Source organism: Anabrus simplex, chromosome 1 (genome assembly GCF_040414725.1).
Source record: "Anabrus simplex isolate iqAnaSimp1 chromosome 1, ASM4041472v1, whole genome shotgun sequence".
Taxonomy (NCBI): Eukaryota; Metazoa; Arthropoda; class Insecta; order Orthoptera; family Tettigoniidae; genus Anabrus; species Anabrus simplex.
The window spans coordinates 93,979,437-93,996,659 of NC_090265.1; the positions used below are offsets into that span (position 1 = coordinate 93,979,437).

The 17,223-nt window shown below is 35.9% G+C and overlaps 1 protein-coding gene across 1 annotated transcript in view; it reads right to left on the bottom strand.

Moving 5' to 3' along the window:
* Ir93a (Ionotropic receptor 93a) overlaps positions 1 to 17,223 on the bottom strand; it is a 177,033-nt gene that overhangs the window by 18,013 nt on the left and 141,797 nt on the right. Inside the window, exons 17-18 of the mRNA XM_067135809.2 lie at positions 15,778 to 15,856; positions 8,324 to 8,481 (exon numbers count right to left, since the gene is read on the bottom strand). Coding sequence (XP_066991910.2) covers positions 8,324 to 8,481; positions 15,778 to 15,856 — 237 coding nt within the window. The remainder of the gene's footprint in view (positions 1 to 8,323; positions 8,482 to 15,777; positions 15,857 to 17,223) is intronic.

Sequence of the window (17,223 nt, forward strand, 5' to 3'; positions counted from 1 at the left end):
ATTAAAGGCATTCAACCTATTATTCACCCTTTTAAACCCATCCTATTGGGATTTACAGAAAACAAAAAAATACGTTTTCCTTCATTTTTAAGGAAGATTCTAAATACCAATTTTTACATCTGTAAACTTTTAAAGTTTTAAGATGTAGACACACTTATTTTAAAAATTCACCCCCCCTTTTCACCCCCCATTATTTGGATTTTCCAAAAACGAAAAAATACCTGCTTCTTTAGTTTTAAAGTAGATCCCAAATACCAATTTTCAGGTCTGTAATATCTCCAGGTTCTGAAATATAAGTAGCCTCATTAAAGGCATTCAACCTTTTTTTCACCCTTTTCCACCCTTCCTATTGGGATTTTCCAAAAACAAAAAATACATGTTTCTTTATTTTTAAAGGAGATTCTAAATACCAATTTTTACATCTATAAACTTTAAAAGTTTTGAGATATAGATACACTCATTTTAAAAATTTGCCCCTTTTCACCCCCCCCCCCCATTAATTGGATTTTCCGAAACTAAAAAGATACGTGTTTATTTATTTTTAAAGGAGATCCCAAACACCAGTTTTCAGGTCTGTAATATCTTCAGGTTCTGAAATATAAGTAGCTACATTAAAGGTATTCAACCCGTTTTTCACCCTTTTCCACCCTTCCTATTGGGATTTTCCGAAAACAAAAATATATGTGTTTCTTTATTTTTAAAGGAGATTCTAAATACCAATTTTTACATCTATAAGCTTTAAAAGTTTTGAGATATAGATACACTCATTTTAAAATTTCACCCCCTTTTCAGCCCCACCATGAATTGTATTTTCCAAAAACAAAAAATACGTGTTTCTTTATTTTTAAAGGAGATCCCAAACACCAATTTTCAGGTCAGTAATATCTTCAGTTTCTGAGATATAAGCATTCTCTTTAAAGGCATTCAACCCCTTTTTCACCACTTTTTACCCCTCCTATTGGGATTTTCCGAAAACAAAGAAATATGTGTTTCTTTATTTTTAATGAACATTCTAAACCAATTTTTACATTTGTAAACTTTAAAAGTTTTGAGATATAGATGCACTCATTTAAAAAATTCACCCCCCTTTTCACCCTCCTATTAATTGGATTTTCCAAAAACAAAAAAAATACGTGTTTCTTAATTTTTAAAAGCGAACAAAAGTTCCAATTTTCAGGTCTGTAATGTCTGCGGTTTTTGAGATATAAGTACCGGTATCCTGATTAAATGGCATTCAACCCATTTTTTACCCTCTTTCACCCATCCTATTGGGATTTTCTGAAAATAAAAAAATACGCGTTTCCTTATTTTTAAAGAAGATTCTAAATACCAATTTTCACATGTGTAAACTTTTAAAGTTTTGAGATATAGATACACTCATTTTAAAATTTCACACCCCCTTTTCACCCCCTTAGCGACGGAATATCCAAAAATCCTCTCTTAGCGAGCACCTACATCTTAATATGAATATATCCTCAAAATTTCATTCATTTATGTCCAGTAGTTTTGGCTCGGCGATGATGAATCAGTCAGTCAGTCAGTCAGTCAGTCAGTCAGTCAGTCAGGACAAGTTACTTTATATATATAGACAAGGGAAGGCCACGACGTTCGGATCACGGATTGTCTTCAAACCTTTAGAAGTCCATTACGGCAACATAATGTGCAAGTAGTAAGACGTATCACTGAGGTGTTCTCGAGAAAATCGCAAGGGAAAATTTCGCGTCGAATATGCACCGGTGCGTTGCGATCACGAGCACGAGATGGCAACGGTCGAGTGGTTAGAGTTCAAGCTCCGTAATTGCTGGATAGCTAGATAGAGTCCCGCTCATCGCTTGTTTTCAACATTGGTCATATTCTTTCATATATATTACACTAGCAAGATACCCGTGCTTCGCTACGGTATTATACTGAAATTTATAATTGAATGTTGTTTTAGATACAGTATATAATCAGCCAAAATTCGCGATCTGAATCGTTTTCTGCGAGAATCCGCCAAAATTCGCGATCTGGCTCGTTTTCTAATAGATTACGGCAAGTTTCCTCCCATTTTTCAATCTTTATTTCCAGCAATCGATTTCGTACTTCCCAGGCTAGGTCCAGGTATTCCACCCTGTCAGTTGGGTCCCTAAATCTTTGCCATCTTTTCCTATAAGCATTTTTAATATGGAACAAATCCTTCAGGAGATCCGGCGTGGTGTCGTCTTGGGTGCCTTGGCGGTACTGAACCCGCGGCCAGACTGCATTCTTAGTCATTACCCGTCCAGGACCCGTTTCCACCGCGGTCCGCACATTTGACGACGGTCCAGAATATTATTATTATTATTATTATTATTATTATTATTATTATTATTATTATTATTATTATTATTATTATTATTATTATTATTATTATTATTATTATTATTATTATTATTATAGATGTTCTGGACCCCACAGCAAGATGCAAGACCGCTACTTGGCGGTAAATTACATCTGCTGCCATTGTTATTGTTGAGAATGTGACCAACACCTTGTCGCGCGTAGGCAAGTGTACGGGATTTCTGGCGATACGAATGACATACTTCCGTGCATTATTGGCCTTATTATAGAGGTGAACAATTGGACGGTCAATCTCATTCCTATCGTTTATTTCAAATGTGTTTAAATTTTTATTCATATGCCAGGAGAATCTACTGTAATATAAGAACGTTCTCCGAAGGAAAAGTTGGCTGTTGAAAACGAACCCAGGAAAGATTAAAAGGATCGGTTTATGATCAGAATAAGTACATCGAAAATATACAGCCCGTTTCCAGTCATTCGACAGGGTCAGGAATGGAATGAATAAAGCCCCATCTAGCGACGACAGTAGGAATTGTGCCGGCTGCCGAAGCACACCTCTGGGGCAATGATCGATGAATGACAAATGAAATGAAATATTGGACAGTGTTGCTGGAATGAATGATGACAGGGAAAAGCGAAGTATCCGGAGAAAAACCTGTCCCGCCTCCATTTTGTCCAGCACGAATGTCACATGGAGTGACCGGGATTTGAACCACGGAACCCAGCTGTGAGAGGCCGGCGCGCTGCCGCCTGAGCAACGGAGGCTCCTTATAAGTACATTATGAACAGCAAAATCAATTGGTCTCACCTCCTTTTACACCCCACCGCCGTTAAGTTTATTTCCCCCCCCCCCAAAAAAAAAATTAAAAGAAAGAGTGTTTCTTTATGTTTAAAGGAGATTCCAAACCCCAATGTTCACGTCTATTACCTTGAGTTTTGAGATATAAGTATCCCCATAAAAATAATTCGCTTTTTTTACTTCCTTTCACACTTCTCCCCCACACCCCCCTTAAGTGAATTTTCCGGAAAAAAATACTTGTTTCTTTAATAGTAAAGGATCTTCTAAATAGCAATTATCACGACTCTAACTAACTTCAGTTTTTGATTTATGTGTCCTCATGAAAGAAATTCAACTCCTTTCCACTCCCGCCCCCCACGATGGTTTCCCCCACAAAACGCGTATTTCTTTGCTTTTAAAGGAGATCAAAATACCAATTTTCACGTCCGTAACAACTTTAGTTTTTATTAGATGTATGTATTCTCATACAATTAAGTCAATTAATTTTAGAATTCTTCCCCCCCCCCCCTTCATTGGATTTTCCGAGAATACGCGTTTCTTTATTTTTAAAGGAGATCCCATATACAAATTTTTAGTTCTGTAATATATTCAGTTTCTGAGATATATGTATCCCCATTAAAGGCATTCAACCCACTATTCACCCTTTTACACCCCTCCTATTGGGATTTACTGAAAACGAAAAAATACTTATTCCTTTACTTTTAAAGGAGATTCTAAATACCAATTTTTACATCTGTAAACTTTCAAAGTTTTAAGATATAGACACAATCATTTTAAAAATTCACCCCCCCTTTTCACCCCCCATTATCCGGACTTTTCAAAAACGAAAATATACCTGTTTCTTTATTTTTAAAGTGGATCCCCAATACCAATTTTCAGGTCTGTAATATCTTCAGGTTCTGAAATATAAGTAGCCTCGTTAAAGGCATTCAACCTCTTTTTCACCCTTCTCCACCCTTCCTATCGGGATTTTCCGAAAACAAAAAAAACGTGTTTCTTTATTTTTAAAGGAGATTCTAAATACCGTATTTTACATCTATAAACTTTAAAAGTTTTGAGATATAGATACACTCATTTTAAAAATTCACCCCCCTTTTCACCCCCATTATTTCGATTTTCCAAAAACAAAAAAATACGTGTTTCTTTATTTTTAAAAGAGATCAAAGGTACCAATTTTCAGGTCTGTAATATCTTCAGTTTCTGAGATATAAGTATCCTCATTAAAGGCATTCAATCCATTTTCACCCCTTTTCACCCCTCCTATTGGGATTTTCCCAAAACAAAAAAATACTTGTTTCTTTATTTTTAATGAAGATTCTAAATACCTATTTTTACATCTGTAAACTTTAAAAGTTTTGAGATATAGTTGCACTGTTTTTTAAAATTCACCCCCCCCCCCTTTTCACCCTCCCATTAATTGGATTTTTCAAAAACATAAAAATACGTGTTTCTTTATTTTTAAAAGAGATCAAAAGTACCAATTTTCAAGTCTGTAATATCTTCAGTTTCTGAGGTATAAGTACCGGTATTCTGATTAAAGGCATTCAACCCCCTTTTTTACCGTTTTTCACCCCTCCTATTGGGATTTTCTGAAAACAAAAATATACGTATTTCCTTATTTTTAAAGGAGATTCTAAATACCAATTTTTACATCTGTAAACTTTCAAAGTTTTGAGATATAGATACACTCATTTTAAAATTCCAACCCTCTTTTCACCCCCTTAGCGAAGGAATATCCAAAAATCCTTTCTTAGCGAGCACCTACATCTTAATATGAATCTATGCCCAAAATTTCATTTCTTTATGTCCAGTAGTTTTGGCTCGGCGATGATGAATCAGTCAGTCAGTCAGTCAGTCAGTCAGGACAAGCTATTTTATATATATAGATGAGTAAGGGATTGGAATAATTAATCAAGGAAAATGTTCCATAAATTGCCAAGCTCTTTGAAAATATGTAAGAAAAGACTAGGTAAACAACTGATAAGGAATCTTCCTGGGTAACAGTCCTAAATACACATCATTGATGACTGAGGACTCATGTTTTAGTTTTCCACTCAACAAAGCTTTTACTCATGAATGTAATACTCACTCACTCATGTGGTCATACTACACACTGCTGCGTCACTGGTCACCAATGTGGCTTCTCACAGCTCAGTGTTGTTCCAGAACAGTCCACAATAGTAAGCCTTGTTGAATTACGCGTAGCCATCTCACGGACACACTCCCAATGAATGACTTGTCATGGAATCGTGACCAGGAATCATTAATGAACAAGGGGAGTGTGTATGCGAGGATCTTCAAAAGGCAGAAGTATTCAGTCAGCAGTATGTAAAGATTGTTGGTTACAAGGGTAATGTCCAGATAGAGGAGGTGACTAATACTAAAGAAGTATTAAAATTTACCTATGCCAGCAATGACATTTACAGTAAGATACAGAAGTTGAAAACTAGAAAACAGCTGGAATTGATAAGGTTTTGGGGATATACTATGGACAATGGGTTGGGATATAGTACCATATCTGAAGTACTTATTTGATTATTGTTTGCATGAAGGAACTTTACCAAATGAATGGAGAGTTGCTATAGTAGCCCCTGTATATAAAGGAAATAGTGATAGACATAAAGCTGAAAATTACAGGTCAGTCAGTTTGACATGCATTGTATGTAAGCTTTGGGAAAGCATTTTTTCTGATTATATTAGACATGTTTGCAAAATTAATAACTGGTTTGATAGAAGGCAGTTTGGGTTTAGGAAAGGTTATTCCACTGAAGCCCAACTTGTAGGATTCCAGCAAGATATAGCAGATATCCTGGATTCAGGAGGTCAATTGGACTGTATCGCGATTGACCTGTTTAAGGCATTTGATAGGGTGGATCATGGGAGACTACTGGCAAAAATGAGTGCAATTGGACTAGACAAAAGAGTAACTGAATGGGTGGCTCTGTTTCTAGAAAATAGAACTCAGAGAATTAGAGTAGGTGAAGCTTTATCTGTCCTTGTAAAAATTAAGAGGGGAATTCCTCAAGGCAGTATTATTGGACCTTTATGTTTTCTTATATATATCAATGATATGTGTAAAGAAGTTGAGTCAGGGATAAGGCTTTTTGCAGATGATGTTATTCTGTACAGAGTAATAAATATGTTACAAGATTGTGAGCAACTGCAAAATGACCTCGATAATGTTGTGAGATGGACAGTAGGCAATAGTATGATGATAAACGGGGATAAAAGTCAGGTTGTGAGTTTCACAAATAGGAAAAGTCCTCTCAGTTTTAATTACTGCGTTGATGGGGTGAAAGTTCCCTTTGGGGATCATTGTAAATACCTAGGTATTAATATAAGGAAAGATCTTCATTGGGGTAATCACATAAATGGAATTGTAAATAAAGGGTACAGATCTCTGCACATGGTTATGAGAGTATTTAGGGGTTGTAGTAAGGATGTAAAGGAGAGAGTATATTTGTCTCTGTGAGACCCCAACTAGAGTATGGTTCCAGTGTATGGGACACTTACCAGGATTACTTGATTCAGGAACTGGAAAAAATCCAAAGAAAAGCAGCTCGATTTGTTCTGGGCAATTTCCAACAAAAGAGTAGCATTACAAAAATGTTGCAAATTTCGGACTGGGAAGACTTGGGAGAAAGGAGACGAGCTGCTCGACTAAGTGGTATGTAAAATTCTAAATTCCCATGGAGGGAACTAGACATTTTTCACCAATAGAGCATGTCAAAAATGTCAAAAACATATCAGATGTAAGGCTTTTCAGCCGTTTGCTCTATTAACCAGCATTTCGTCTTAGGTTTGACACTAGACTCATCAGAGTGGGATGTGTCAGACCTTACCCACTTACGCTGGGGTGTATGCAGGTGAACTTATCAGAAGCCCTTATAAGAGGCACAGTCTGATAACTGCATACGGGAGATAAATCTCCACAATGGAATTATTGCCCGCTTAGTGGTATGTTCCGAGCTGTCAGTGGAGAGATGGTATGGGAGGACATTGGTAGACGAATACGTTTGGATGGTGTCTTTAAAAGTAGGAAAGATCACAATATGAAGATAAAGTTGGAATTCAAGAGGACAAATTCGGGCAAATATTTGTTTATAGGAAGGGGAGTTAGGTATTGGAATAACGTACCAAGGGAGCTGTTCAATAAATTTCCAATTTCTTTGCAATCATTTAAGAAAAGGCTAGGGAAACTGCCACCTGGGCGACTGCCCTAAATGCACATCAGTGGTGATTGATTGTTTCACTCACGATTGATGCACTCAGGTCGAGAATGGCTCCAGACTGACAGATGTGCATTAGCTGAGCTCTTTATACAGGTGAGTGGGAGATTCTAGTAGCTTCTAGCTCTAGATAATTCTGGGTGCCTGGTCTATTGTTATTCATCTTCCAGCTCTTTTATCATGAACGTCAAAAATTTGCCAGTGTAATTGTTTTGTTCACTGCTGGCCCTGTCTACATTGTTGCTACTGCACTGTGATTATTATCTCTCACTGGTATCTTTACCAGCTGCCTTGAGTCAGACTTCATTGACACAATATATATCTAATACACTCCTCATCAATAAACTTGTATCATTCTATACAATGTTAGAAAATTGACAAACATCATTTTCAACAATTTAAGTGAACGTTGTTTAAATTAGTTCTAAAAACATAGAAGTGTGAATTAAATAGCCATGAAATCTCCATGATAATTGTGTTCCTTCATTTCAGTTGTGGTTATCTGTCCATTTCTTGTTTAAGATAATCAAGATATCATCATTGTAGAATTGTTAAAATATATCATGTTCTTATTTTTATCCTCCCTTTGCTGTCTTGTGAAGGTTTCTTTCTGGAGACCCAAGTGAGTACAATACATTCTAATCCTTGTACATTGAGTTTCACACCATATACTTCTTCACAAAATTAATATGGTACAGTTTCTCATTGCTTTTGATAATAGACAGAAAGTTACCCTGCTCTCTCAACTGCCCTCTGTGGTCAGATGCCTGTTAGTATAATTTTCAGAAATGATCAACTTCAGGCTTGAACAATGATTTATAGAGACTAAAAGATGGAAGTTTTACTTTCACCAGTTCTGTAATAATAACATTTACAGTTAGTAATAATAGTAGCACTGCTACTGCTAATGAAGATGATGATAATAGCTTTTTAGCATACAAATAATAATGCAGGTTAGTTAGAAATTCAGACTTACCTAAGAAAAGCAAGATGAATGAACCTTGCATATCATTAAGGTTGACTGTATGGATAGCTGCATCCATTGAGGTAGCTGCAATACTGCACTGATCCTTTTGGGGTAGATAATCCTTTAGCCATTTCTCTAATAGTCCCACTTGGTACATCCATCGTATTCTGTCAAAAGTTAGAGAAACACTTTTATTACATATTAACATAGATCAGAGATTCATGAAACCCAACCAATAAATTATGTAGGTTGACATAAGGGAATAATATTTCAAAGAATGGAAACTTCTCTAAATAGACAAATTGTTATTTCAATATCTTCATCTAATTCCTGTACTTCTCAATGAAATAAAGGGCTTCATCAATGAAACAAGGATATTACATATTCAGATAAGGAATGGTAATCTCAGAGTATAATCCTAAGGAAGACCAGAATTACAAAGGTTGATCAAATATGAATGAAACATTAAAATAAACTATTCATTAGATTAATGTACATCAAAACAGAAACAAATCTACTTTTCTTCATAGCCTCTATACATGTGTACACAATTTTTCCAGTGTACTGACAGTATTCTGATTCCTTCTTGGATGGGTAAAAAGCCATTTGCATACAAAAATGTGCATCTCTTCTTTGTGAAAAATGTATTTCCACCTAAGTCTTCCTTCAGGAATCCACACAAATGGTAGTCACATGCTGAGAAATCTGGACTATTATGGACTATTAGGGTTAGTGGTAGACATGGTTGTAGTTTTTTGTATAAAAATAGCTACGTTTCTGACGAACACTTGTCCTCACTCCTAAGTGCTTCAAGAAGTCTGTCGTCTTATCTTTTCATATAAAATTAACAACTTCAACTTTGGATTTAAATTTAACTACCACTAAGAGTGACTTTTATCCTAAATATTAAACTATTATAAGCTCCTTACGCCGTCTCCAGAATAAGGCGCCATATTTACCAGATTTCATTTTGGCGCAGCAGTTTACGTGTTCTTTTCAAATGTTTAACTAACTACTTGTTACCACATTTTTAAAAGCAAGGCATTTGTTGAGGTCTACAATAAGGATTGATTGTGAGACTTTATCATAGGAGTGCTTATAACTACTATATTCTGCTTGCTAGTCATTTCATATACATTTGTACCTAAAACAGAATCCTCTTGTTTGGGTTTTTTTTTTTTTTTTTTTTTTTTTTTTACGTGTAAGAGTGATCGGGATCCTGATCTATCTTTCTTTCAGGTGTGAGATTTTTAGGCTGATGATTATGGGTGAAACATGCCCCTATATCTAATGTGTTAAGAACTATTTCTTAAATTTAAATGAAAAAACTCTAATGTATTGAACAGGTGGAATTTATAATCTAATATTATTATTTGACTATAATGTTATTCTGTAAAGAGTAACTGCAAAATGACCTCAACAATGTTGTGAGATGCACAGTAGGCATTGGTATGATAATAAATGGGGTTAAAAGTCAGGTTGTGAGTTTAACAAATAGGAAAAATCCTCTCAGTTTTCATTACTGCATTGATGGGGTGAAAGTTCCTTACGGGAACTTGTGGTGTTATTATAAGGAAAGATCTTCATTGTGGTAATCACAAAAATGGGATTGTAAATAAAGGGTACAGATCTCTGCACGTGGTTATGAGTGTATTTATGGGTTGTAGTAAGGATGTAAAGAAAAGCAAAGGGCTTATAAGTCTCTGGTAAGATCTCAACTAGAGTATGGTTCCAGTGTATGGGACCCTCATCAGGATTACTTGATTCAAGAACTGAAAAAATATCCAAAGAAAAGCAGCTCTATTTGTTCTGGGTGATTTCCGACAAAAGAGTAGCATTACAAAAATGTTGCGAAGTTTGGGCTGGGAAGACTTGGGAGAAAGGAGACGAGGTGAAGTAAGCTGCAAGATGCTGGTACAAGAGATTTGTCTATTTTCCAAAGAAGCTCACCTTCACGTACAGTAGTGCCAATCCCCGTTTATTTACAAGAAAGAATGGTAAATATCAACTTATCCTAGCATTCTACATCAATGACAGTCTTGTGGTATCGAACAGTAAGAAAGAGTTGGATGACTTTTTGGAAACTATAAAAGGTGAATTTAAAATAGGTCATAAGAATCTATCTTACTTTCTTGGAATGGAAATGACTCAAGAGGATGATGGGACAATTATAGTAGACCAAAAGAATTATACAAGAGGAATTCTCAAAGGATTAGATGGAGAACTGCAGACCAGATTCAACACCTATTATCGGTTTCCCACAAGAAAAGTCCAAACTAGGGAGAGAAGAAGAGAGATTTCCTTATCTTCAAGCAGTGGGCACACTTATGTATTTAATGGTATCAACAAGACTGGACATTGCATTTGCTGTTGGTGTCGTCTCATGTGCACTGGAAAAACCAACTGCTGAAGACATAATTTTCCTTAAACGAATGTTTCACTACTTAAATGGCTCTGCAGAACTTGGAATTGTATATAGGCCTGAAGTAAGTGTTATTGAAACTTACAGCGACACAGATCTTGTAGGAGACATTAATACCAGACACTCTACATCAGGAATCATATCCCTGTACGCAGGAGGAGCAATCTCATGGTCTAGTCAGAGGCAGGAGAGCATTGCTATTTCTACTACAGAGAACGAACTTGTAGCTGCAAGTGGGGCTGCATGTGAAATGGTTTGGCTAACATGGCTTTTAGAAGAGCTTGGCAGTGTTTATGAGACTCCAAAATTATACGTCGATATTGAAGCAGCTATCAAACTAGCTAAGAACCCATAAATGCATCGATGGACGAAACACATTGGGCTTTGCCATTTCTACGCAAGGGAAGTTGTACTGGAAGGGATAATAAATATTGAACCAAAACGGACAGTCAATTAAATGATATATGCTAACCAAACCTCTTCAAAAACCAAAATTATGACATTTTATAAGTGAAAGTGAACATTCAGCAAAGTGCGTTAAGTGACTTCCTCAATGAGGGAGAGTGTTAAGAGATTTGAGTCATTCACTTAATTATTCTTTGATTTCATCAAGTTTCATTTATAGTATCAATTATCAAACCGTAGTCTAAGAATACTATTATTCCAATATTCTCTGCTACTTTACTTTTTTTATTTTTACAATAATGATGCTTCTTTGAAGAATAACGTAATCAGTTTGTATTTGTATCTGTATTAATGTGTGAAACAAGATGTCTTTTACAGAATTACATGCGGTTCATTTCCACTTTAATCTTAATAGTGAGTAGCCTAGAAACCAAGGAGAAAGAGTGCATATTGATATAAATTTCATTGATTTCTCCTTGTTTAGTAAAAAATTTTAAAAGTGGCAAGACTGATGATCATCAGGAATGGCATTATCTTACTTTCTAATGATAGGTTATATTTGTACACTTCTCTGAAAGTTGGTGACCAACAGTAGCACTTGTCTAGGAAAGTAAGTGAATAATATTTAAGATTTTAGCAGTTATTGGATATAAAAGACTTCTTTTTAAGATCTTAATTTTGAGAAGGTATGATATAAGGCAGTACCGTCAAACGGGGTAACTTCGGCCATACAGGGTAACTTCGGCCACTGACGAATAGCAACACTTATTTTCTCCCGCCTCCTATACGGAAAAAGATGAACCACTTGCAACAACTAAAATGCATGTACAATAGAATGCTCTATCAACACTCGGTAGTCCAAAGAACATTGGCAGGCTCATTTTTGAGTCAATCAATTTTTTTCGCAGCCCCGACTATTGTCTTGTTTGGTAACAGCAGAAAACGAACTGTTCTCCAGCCCCAGCATTCTGTTCTCCATTTCAAAGGTTTATGGGGTCAAAATGTAAGTACGTCTGGTAACTGATCAACCTAATTTGATGCATTTTATTCAAATAGGTTTTTCAGGGAAATAGTTTTGTGATAAAAGTTGTCCTCTTCCGGGGTAACTTTGGCCAAGCCCAGAACGTATGGGAAAACATTACGCGGCCGCGGGTATTGTAATTACAATCCTGTTTACTTCAAGAATGCTTTAGAAGAGATTAATAAAGCTACAATAACATTAAACGGGGAAGTTTATCCCGACAGGGAGAGGAAAGACTGTTCCTATTTTCAATAATAAATAGACGGATATCAGATGACACAGACGATGCGCAATTAAGAACTTGATTGACGGCCCAGATATTTTCTAATTTAGAAGACGGTGTATTATGAGAACAGTCTACAAGATTGCTTCTTTTCCGATCTCCTTTTCTCTCCATACTATTGGGCTTTATGATTTTCGTACTTTTTATTTATTATCTTTTTTACCATTACAAATAACTACGCAATGCAACACGTAATTTGTAATATCATAAAATGCTTGTACGCTTAGGCTAAATAAAATAGTCCATTCTTTGTGAAAAATGGGAATTTGATCACTATACTTCTGTTTCACTGCAAATCGTTTTAATTTGTTTGTGATTGTTGATACTGGGCGTTCTGCAGGTTTTAAAAAACATTCACAGAGGCTGAAGTAACACTATATCGAAGAAAACTTCGTTTCCTGAGTTATTTTGATAATCATAATTCATTACTGAATAACAATTATAATTATGTTCATATTTAGAAATGAAGAACAAACATGGCAGAACTTATATTAAATTTTTCAGAAAATTAGAGGAAATATTTCACATTTTAATTTAAAAAATATACGAAAAAGTGGCCGAAGTTACCCCGTTTTACGGTACCTACTCAGTAGATATGATTGTAGTGTGAACATAAGTCAGTTTGTGTTTATTTGTTTTATCTACCAGGTTAGTGATCAAGAATGGAGAATGAACAATCTAATGAAGACAGTGTTAGAAATTCCAAGATTATATCTTGTTCTAAGGATGAAGGTCAAAAAAGGCACAGAAAGCAGAGTACTTGGAACTGTGGAGAAAATCAACAATATATTATTCCCCAAATGTTTACCATGATTTCCCCACTGTAAACATGTTGGAGAATCACTAAAGAGTTGTAAACTCTCAATGCAAGACATTCATGAATTTCACCAATCCTTCTACTCAAAAAGAGACAAACAATTGCAAGACAGCTTTGTCCTCAAGTACACACAAAGCAAATCCCCCAAATGTGCAAGACCTTGAGAGGAACGAAAGCAAGTTTGTGAAGTAGTTAATCGTTTCCTGATCCCTAAGACTACAAGCAGAAAAAAAGAGCTTGTTCAGTTATGCAAGAAAAGCTCCTATTCTATTCTTGATATTAGTGAGAAGTGAGCCCAGTGAGTCTGCAGTCGACGTTTTAAAAATTGCCTAGTGAGGAGAGGGGACCACAAATCTCTACCTTTGTCAACAAAAGGACTGCAGTGAAGTCTTTCATCGAAAGACTTGTTCCATAAGAGAAACACTATTGCCGTGCTCAGTTATCTTTCAATTCAGAAACTCTGTATGGTTTACAATGATAATGCTACTGTATAACTAAAAGTCCCATATTTTTATTTCTATGATATATTCCTATATACCGTCAAATAGCATTTTCAGCCAGATAGAACTTGAACTGTATGATATTGACACAATTGTCAATGTTTACTAAGTGAATACAACTTAAGTTTTGGCTCACCAGTTTTTGATAAATGCTCAAAATGTATTCAGTATGAGTCTAAAATACAAGCTAGAGATAAATCTTGCATTGCAGAGTTTGAAGTATACAAGAAGAGAAATGATGCATTTTTTCAAAACTACAAGCGAAGAACTATGAAGAGATAACAACTTTGTTTGACTGTCATAAAAATTCAAGTTCTCCCCAGGGTATCTGCTCAGGCTGCTTACTACAGTAAGCAGGTATATATCTATAATTTTACAATATGTGGAAGTACAGTACATCCATTGATAAGCAGCCCAAAGACAAGATCTATATTTACACATGGACTGAGGCGGATGGAGCCAAGGGATCAGCACAGATTTCATCTGCTGTGTATCACAGATTAAATAAGATGAATTTTGAAGGCTCCTCTATACTTTGGATGTTTGCAGGCATGTGGGGGTGCAGAATAAAAATTTCTCAATGATTGATCATGTATTGGCTTCCAAACCATGCTCCGTGCCATGTGAAGGAAGTGGATGTAATTTTTCCTGTGCCAGGACACACCTATATACCGCCAAATAGGTTTTTCAGCCAGATAGAACTTGAACTCCGTGATATTGATGCAATTGTCAAGCCTGAATGATACTGGGAGGTCTTCGAACCATGGAACAGTTATCAGAATGGGAGATGATTGGCCTGTGTGTGGCTGGAAGCTTTTGTCACAACAAAGTATGAAGAAACCTGGGCAATGGCATTTCAAATTTGCAACAGCAAAGAGATTCATCAGTACTCGAGGGGTGACTCCATCGGCTCTCATTCTACTTAGAGATGAGCCCTGGTATCAAATTGACATAGGAATGTCAAAAAAAGGTTCTCAAACCAAGTGTGAATATTTCATGTTTACCTTTGCCATTGATTCCAGTTGGTGTCCCATTAAAGGGATTAAAAACTGCTGATGTTAAAAGGCTGTTAGAACTTCATTCTGGTAATCAATGGGAGGAAAATCCTGATATGCAGTTTTATAATTAATTGAGATACAACTGGTGAAGTGTCAGAGGATGAGTTGGATCGGCGTATGATGGAGGATGCTGATGAGTTGTAAGGATTGGGAACTCACTTTCTAAGTGTTAAGCAAATATTACTCAATTTAGCTTGAACTCTATTCTGAGAGTACCAAACAAATATATTGGACTTGTATGCATATTCATTAATGAAAGCTGTTATGTCAGTATTACATCCTTCAATTTAAGCGTAACTGAAAATGCATCACTTATTCCTACTCAATTTTTATTTTTATTGCTGTCATATTACTTAGTAACCACGCTGAATATGTGCAATTAAGTTTCAATCCTCATTTGAGAATCAGAGAGGCTCTTGTCCAATGTATTTGTTATCAAATTGTTTATTGTCCATCATTTAGTTTCAAAACAACCTATGTCCAAATTACTTTCTCACATTATAGCAAAACTGACTCTGTAGAGACAATACAGAGAAAATATATAATTGAAGATACAACGAATGTCAAGAAATTATTTCCAAGGAGTCTGGTAGAGATTTTGGGTCTGAAAATGTTTTTCATTATTTACCACAGAATTCAGAAGGTGGACAAGAGTCATTTTGAAAATAACCTCCTCATTTTTAGGAAAAATCATTTCAGCTACTAAGTAGTTACTGTAATATTATTACATCTACTTCTTTTCCTGTACAGAAGAAGAGATGCTATGTTTTTTGTAGGAATATTTAGATATTATTCTGCAGGTAGATACCAACCCTACTCATTTTGTTTAGAGAAAAATTAAGGAACATTTGACAAATAGCAAAGAATTAGCATTAACTTTGTCTTAGATTTTGCTTGCCCAGAAGTTATCCCATAAGATATATTGTACTACTGGAGCCAAAATAAAAAGACACCTACTGTTCATTTATGATATCCAAGTATGGGCTGTCTTTTGGAATTATCATACCAACTTTTTCTTCGAAGAAATCTTCAGCACCTGAAACAATAAAAAATTATATGAGAATGTAAATTTAAGAACATTGATACCTGCACAAAACCAGATGAAACAGGATCAATGGCCATGTGTATCAAATTATAACCCTGTTTTGTGATTTGAAATAACTGGGATGATTACCGTATTTACTCGCATATTAGACCCCTTTTCTTCCCACTTTTACAGCCAGAAATAATAAAGGGGAGTCCAATATGCGATAACCTCAAAATTTTGTGCAGAAAACACATGACTTCTAGGTTATAAAGAGCTATAAATTGTACATGTAAACATTGTATACTATTATTTAACAAACTTAGAATGTATTTAAGTTATACTGGCTATTTTCATTGGAAGGCAGTATTTCTAAATGTAAAAGGACAAAAAATGGTGAACACGACTTTTAGGCCTATGGTACATATAAAAGTCCATTTTAGTTACTTATATCACGTCATTCGTTACATCTCATTAATCCTCTGGTGAGGTTGATGTCAGGAAGGGCATACAGCCATAAAAACTCTCTATGAAGATTCGTCTCACTTCATACTCGATCCCGTAGAAAAAAGGGATAAGGGTATCGTGTTATCGTATAACTAAATATTGATACCAAAGAACCTATTGACCAGTCATTTGTCTCTGTCAATTCAGCAGTAGGCCTACCACACAGTAAACCTGATCACTGCTTTCATTTGAATTATCGCCTTGCACTGCCAACTTCCCTGCCTTGCTACCGGCGTGTTGGCATTCTAAGTGACGTCATCTTCACTGCTATCTCTCGTCAGTTGTGTCAGCCATGCTTCATTCTCTACTGTATTTGAGAAGGCATGCCAAACCATCAGCTGATAACTAGCGTATGTTACGAGTTGCACTTCCGAATGTAATACATAGTAACTGGAAACATTACTTTGATAACTGCGGCTATTGAAACATAGACCCTTATTTTTAAGTACACTTGCTACAAAAAGTATTGGCACACCCCATGTTGTTGTACTATTGGGAGCAATGAATGACAATGTAACATGCAAGACATACACGTAGACAGAGACACGGTAGATACACAATATTATGTACGATAATATGCAGGGACATGAGCAACGAGCGATTTCAAAAGGAAAATACAGTATTAGAACTGCCAAATAATTATTGGCACAGTGAAGCCCTCGTACGCCTCCATGGTGTAAACCAGCATGGAACACAAGGTCATGTGTCTGTATCGTCACTAAGACTTGTCTGACGGTAGATGTGGCAGTGCTCAGAACTGTCAACATGGGACCAAAGAAAGGAGAACACTCATTCGCCGTTCGAGAGAACATTGTGTTACTGCACTCACAAGGCCAAAGTTACAGAGAGATCAGTAGAATGCTTACTATCAG